General features: G+C 44.7%; 1 protein-coding gene across 2 annotated transcripts in view; it reads right to left on the reverse strand.

Annotated features, from left to right (window-relative positions):
- NR5A2 (nuclear receptor subfamily 5 group A member 2) overlaps positions 1–2794 on the reverse strand; it is a 124844-nt gene extending 122050 nt beyond the window's left edge. Inside the window, exon 1 of one of the 2 annotated variants that reach the window (XM_043485734.1) lies at positions 2521–2794. In XM_043485734.1, coding sequence (XP_043341669.1) covers positions 2521–2584 — 64 coding nt within the window. In that variant the 5' untranslated portion in view covers positions 2585–2794. The remainder of the gene's footprint in view (positions 1–2520) is intronic. The other variant, XM_043485729.1, reaches the window with a different exon arrangement.
- Between the last annotated feature and the right edge of the window lie 3614 nt (positions 2795–6408).

The raw sequence follows: 6408 nt of genomic DNA on the forward strand, positions 1-6408 counted from the left end.
CTTTCGGTGATATAGACAAATACTTTACTCTCTCTCAAACTGGTACTGCATATCACTCTGTAACGTCACCCTACTTATGAGAATGTAAACAACCTAAGCCAGAAGCCGGGAGTCCGGGAGGCATCTGAGAGCAGTTCCCCTGAAGGGAACAGTCTAGTTACAGCCCAGGTCTGCAGCCCTCACGCTCTCAGACAGCCCTGCGGGCAGGCAGGAGGCACACCCGCATCTTACTTTCACTTTTCTCTACGAGCACAGGCTATATGCAGCTGTCATGGAACCACCAATACATAAAACTGTCATGCCAGCTTGGACCCACAGAGACGGCCTTTTAGATAAACAGGCACATTCCCAGCGGAACAGAGGAACTGAGGCAGAATTCAGTCCCTGACTGTGCTGTACATACAATGGGCTCAGTTTTGGGGACCTCTCTCCCCTGGTCCCAAGGTGCCATTTGCCATCAAAGCCCCGGGGAAAGCAGCCACGAGCTGCACAGGTGGGTTCTCCTCGGTGGGCCTGGCCTGGGCGGTCAGACCCCCACCCCCATTCTAGAGGCGAGTGGCCTTCAGGGACGCACTGAAGGAGCTGATGGAGCACTGTCCTTCTGAGTGACCGTCTGGCCAAGCATCCAGGAAAGGGTCCCCAGCACCCGGGGAATGACACCCCCACCCCCAGCATCCCCGGAGGCTACGCTATGGAGCAGATGACGCCCAGAGCCAGCAGCCTCCCCGAGGTGACCAGGGTGTTCCAAAGAGGGCGTCTCACACCACCTGCGAGGCTGCCATCCCCGGGCACCTGGTGGGTAAGGTGGGTGGAGGGAGCGCGCCTGGACCCGGAGCGGGCCGTGCAGGCGAGTGAGGTCCGGGGAGACGGCTCTTTGAACGGAAAACTGTTCAAAGTTGGTCGGCCTGTGATCGGGAGTCGGGGTGGGCTCCTGGGTTCCTCCTTCAGGACCTTCTTGAGGCTCAGCCTCCAGCGGTCCCTCCGGGATTAGACGGCCGCCCCCAGCGCCGCCCCCTCGGCCGCCGGCGCTCCTGACGCCGCGGACCCCAGACGGGCAGGGGGTCCAGCTACGTGCCCCGGACAGACCCCGCGCGGCCTGAGAGCTGGGCGGGATCCGACGCAACGCGAAGGCGGTCCCTTCCACCCCTCACCCGGTTCATTCTCCCCGGGCTGGCGCGGCCACGTGAGGGTCCCCGAGCGCGGTCCCGGATTTCCTCGCCCTGAATTCTCAGCCACAGGTGGGTGCGTCTCTGAGCGCGCCCTCGCTGCGCGCCCCCGCCTCTCCGGGCCTCGCCGCGCGTCCCCGCGCCCCACACTCGGGCGCGCCCTCGCCCCAGCGGCCTCCGCCTTCAGGGACCCTTTGCCCAGGCGCCCGGCGGCTGCTCCCTGGGCAAAGATGTGAAATCGCCGCTGTGTTCTCTTCCAGCTCATTTCTGTACCCGTATTTTCTTTTTATCTGCAGAGCAATTGAATTCTGTTGCACTCTGCCTGCCTTCCCAGTGTTTTCCTTTTCGTAAGTGCAGAACTTTTTTTTTTTTTTTTTGCCATTTCCTCATTTGATATACTTTAGGGTGTAGTTGACCCATAAAAAAGCAATCACTGCGTTCAGTGGAGTCAGCTGGTTATGAAGGGAGAAGGAGGAAAAACCCAGACCTTAGTTTTCCTTTTCAGCAGAGCTGGAACTCAGGCCTTTGCGAATTACAGGGACATTCCAATTCATTCCAAAGCCTAAGAAAGTGCTGCAAGAAAGGGCTTAGGGCCTTCAAAAACTAGTGCGGAGGAATAAAGGCAAGATTTTCCACAGACCAATGATTACAGATGCCTGGGAGTCTTTTCTTTTTCACCCTTTACGTTTAGGGTTAATTGAAGGTGTTCTTGCTGTAACATTAACGTTTGTGACTTGGCATTGCTTGTTCTTTTTAAAAAGGAAAATTAGCTTTGTGTACTTATTCTGTTTATAAAAAGAAGATAGACCCATTATTTTGAAAATCTGTAACCTGTAACTTCTTAACTTAATGATGGTATTATTTGGGGTTTTGGTTTTGTCTTTTGGAACGAAAAACAAAAGTTTTCTGTAGTACCTGCAATGAATGAGATAGACTGTGGTGTGGCTTCAAACTCCACGGACAGTTGAAAGCATTTGCTAAGGTTGGACCAATGATGACTCCATATGGTTAACTTGTTTCAAGTGGTTCAACTTTTAGTTTATTATTTCTCATTTAAAAGTATCAGAAAATATTAGGGATGAAATGAATATATTGTACATTTTGTTTTCTCGCTGATTTAGGTTGGTGGAATGACATCCAGCAACAAAAGCTATAAGATTATTTGAAATATTCATTTGCCTCTTCAACTTCAAGAAAGATAAATGTGTGATATATACATGGTCTTAGGTGCTTTTAATAAACAACTGGAAAAGCAGTGACTTACAATAGTAAATACATCAATGGCATTGAATTACATGTATTAGTGTCATAGCAGGATAATAAATAGATGATAAATAGAGCAACTCCTACTTACCAATAGGTGTAAGTCCGTGCTTTAGAGATTCTTGTAAATCCCCAGTATCCGAATTAGAAGACATTCTTAATGAAATGATAGGCAGTCCTTTGGTTTAAAGCAGATATCATTGAGTATAAGAAGGAAGTGAAGCTTGTCAAATTTTGTAGCCTTGGGCAGGACACATCAGACTACAATAACCCTGAGTGAAAGTTAAGAAAAAGCAAGGGGAAAAAAAAAAGCAACTCCAAGAAACCAGAAAGTTACAAGCAAGTCCTTCCCTGGACTCTGTACTTTTTCCAGCATTAGTGATCTGCCGTAAACCTTGTATCCAGTTTCGTGATGGTTTCTAATCAGAGGAATGGAAACTTTTGATAGGCTTGGACGAATCATGTGACTCCAGGCAGGTTGATAAGAGGACCCTGTTATAAAGTGACAGCAAAAGAGATAAGAACTCTTGGCAGATAATGGCACAGAAATGATTAACTCAGAAGTGGAGAGTTGGTGTGCAGGCAGAGAGTGGAAGGTTGTAAAACTGAGGGGTCAGAAGATCACACTTAGTGGGGAAAACTGCAAACCAGCTTAAGTCCACTAACTAAACTTAGGCTTGTGACATACCCCCTGGATGTCATCACCTCTTTGCATAGAGGAGGACAGACGTAGCTCTTCTGACCTCTGTAAATATATTTTAGATGATAACGTGGGCAGACATTCATTCTCCAAGTGATGACCGGGGATATGATTGACAATTCGAAACCCTGCAGGCAGCCTTGCTGAGCTTGTGCTCATTTATCTCTTCTTGTTTTGTCAACCAGCTTTTTTTTTTTTTAATCGTCCCTGTTCATTAGCTGAGGAGTTAACCTTAGCTTGTTTGTAGATTGGTCAGTTGATTAAAAGGGCAGACTATTTCTTTGCCCCCCAAAAGTAACACTTTATACTTTGAGGTTAATGCTGACAAATACATATCCCATAATTAAAAAATTTTCATTCTTTCCTTGAATCCATGGGAAAAAAAGGGTTACTCCTCACATGAAAGAGATATTATTCAAATGACCAAGATTAGTTTTAGGCTCTTGTGGAATATGTCTATTGTTTTTCGAAGTAATAAAATCTGGATTCTTAGAACAATGCATGTCTTTTCCTATGTTGTGGAACAGTTAGTCGTTTTCTTGTATGTTTTGATTTTGCTAATGGAGCAATTTTTTTTTTTTTTTTTCGCCTAAGGTACCATTTGGAAAACACAGACTGTTTATGTACAGCATTTTCCCCATCAAAATTATATTTTTTTGTATTAAACTTGACTGCATATAATAGGAAAATCAGAAAGGCAGTGGTTTAAGTAAGACATTTATTTTTCTTCTATAAAAGAAATTCAGAGGTAGGGATGGTACAGTGCCCCTATGAAGTTACACAAGACCTCACTCCTTCCATTTACTCTATCCTCTGTCTCCCGTCCTCATGTTCCAAAACAGCTGCTAGAGGCCAGCCATCACTACCAGGAAGCAGTGTGGATGACGAGAGAAAACATGTGTTCCTTTTCCAGTACATTTGCTGAAAGTACTGTGTAAACACTTTGCTTTTATTTCACTAGGCAGAAATTTGACACATATGCACACTTAGCTGCTTCCCTGATAGCTCAGTTGGTAAAGAATCCGCCTGCAATGCAGGAGACCTGGGTTCGATCCCTGGGTTGGGAAGATCCCTTGGAGATGGGAACGGCTACCCACTCCAGTATTCTGGCCTGGAGAATTCCATGGATTACAGTCCATGGGGTTCCAAAAAATTCAGACACAACTGAGCTACTTTCACTTTCACTTTTTCTTTCACACTTAGCTGCAAGGGAGGCTGGAAGTGAATATTTAGCTGGACAAGTAAATATATATTTCAAGCTACAAAGGATTGGGTGATTATAATTATCCATGTCAGTTCTTTGTTGCTATTTCTTTAAGCAATCAGACAATAATGTGGTGCAGTACCGGAAATGTACCTGTGTAAATGTTAAAGGATATATGATCCTGTGAAGCATCTATTCTCTTAAAAATTATTAGGACTCCAAAAGGTTTTTGGTTATGTAAATTATATATATATATATTCATGTTTATTGCATTTGGAATTAAAATTGAGAAAGTAAAAATTATTAGTTATAAGTATATTAATTTATTGTTATCAAGGTGATTATGATAACATATTGAAAATTGAAAAGAGCTATTTTCCAAAGCAAAAGAATCTTTAAAAAGTGGCATTTTCAGAAGCCTTTTTAATGTCCAGCTTAATAGAAAGCTGCCTTCTCCCATGCACTTCTGCATTCAGGCTGTAGTAATATATTGTGTATTTTTAATTTCAATCTTCAGCAATTAAAAAGACTCATTTGTTTGCTTGTGTTTTGGCCGCACTGGGTCTTGTTTCTGCGCCAGCTCTCTCTAGCTGTGCGGAGTGGGGGCCGCTCTTCTTGGCGGTGTAAGGGCTTCTCTTGCTGAGCGGCACAGGCTCTGGGTGTGCCGACGATAGTTGAGGCAGGTGAGTTTAGCTGCCCTGCAGCATGTAGGGTCTTCAGGGATTGACCCTGTGTCCCCTGCGTTGGCAGGTGGATTGTTAATCACTGGACCTCCAGGGAAGTCACAGAAGTCTTTATTTTATTTTTAAAAATTATTTACTGGTTAAACTTCTGGCGGTGCCGGGTCTTCGTTGCTGTCTGGGCTTTTTCTCCAGTTGCGGTGTGCGGGCCTCTTGTTGCGGGGGCGTCCCTTGTTGCAGAGTCTGGGCTCTAGGCGCGTGGGCTTCGGTAGCTGTGACACGTGGGCCCATGGCTGTGGCTCTGGAGCTTGGGCTCAGCAGTTGTGACATATTGGTTGCTCGCAGTACGTGGGGTCTTCCCAGACCAGGGATGGAGCCGATATCCCTTGCATTACAAGGTGGATTCTTAACCACTAGACCACCAGGGAAGCCCTCCAATACATACATGTTGATGTCATTGAAATCCACTGTGGACTGGGTGACTTGGGGTCTTGGGTGAGAGACCCATCTTCCATAAATGGAATTTTGGAAGATATATGCAAGTTTCTTTTCTGTGTTTTGTCCTTGACACCCATTCTTAGTTACAGGTATGACCTGACACCCTATGGAAGACCTCCAATGGTTTGTAATTTAATAGCATCACGTCATTCTTTGCTTTGGTCCTCTTCTTTTGTGTGTATGGCTATTTAATAAAACATGCAACAATAAGAGAGATTGGATTCCATGCTTTGTTATATACCTCTGATTAGACAGACTTATTTACAAAATATAAAAAAAATATTGAAAGATGATAGTGTTACTGGTTTCCTAATAACTCCCACTTGAACCTTTAAAAAGTACAATTTGCTATTTGCCTGTCTTATTCACGTTCCTGTAGAACTTACTGGCATGCTGAGGAGATGTCGCATTAATGAGTTACTCTGGTCTTTTGAAGCTTATCTAGGAGGCTAATTGACTAGAAATAGACACTCAGAACTTTGTGAGAAATGAACATATTTTTGTGAAAGAAGGCTGGAATAACATTCACATGTGATACAAACAACAGGTGCACAGAACTCAGCCCGAGAGATGGTTAATGAACAATTTAGGTTCCAGCCAGGCTGGGGGAAAAGTGAAAGAGGAATTACAACCTCAATTTTTAGCTGTTATTTTTCCCAATCAAGGCACAGCCCGACCATTTCCTTTGGGCAGATGTGGGCATTTAATCACCTTTGCTATCCCACTGAACTCATCAGACACCACCACAGAGCAGACCTGCAGTGACTCCCATGTACAAGGGCCCTTGTTTATACTGATAAAACATTATTTGCTAACTGATTTCAGAAAGGATTTGTAAATGATTGACAGATAACTAATGACTCCTGGACATCTTTGCCAAAATCCAGAAAGCATTCA

The sequence above is a fragment of the Cervus canadensis genome, chromosome 13 (genome assembly GCF_019320065.1).
Source record: "Cervus canadensis isolate Bull #8, Minnesota chromosome 13, ASM1932006v1, whole genome shotgun sequence".
NCBI classification, from domain to species: domain Eukaryota; kingdom Metazoa; phylum Chordata; class Mammalia; order Artiodactyla; family Cervidae; genus Cervus; species Cervus canadensis.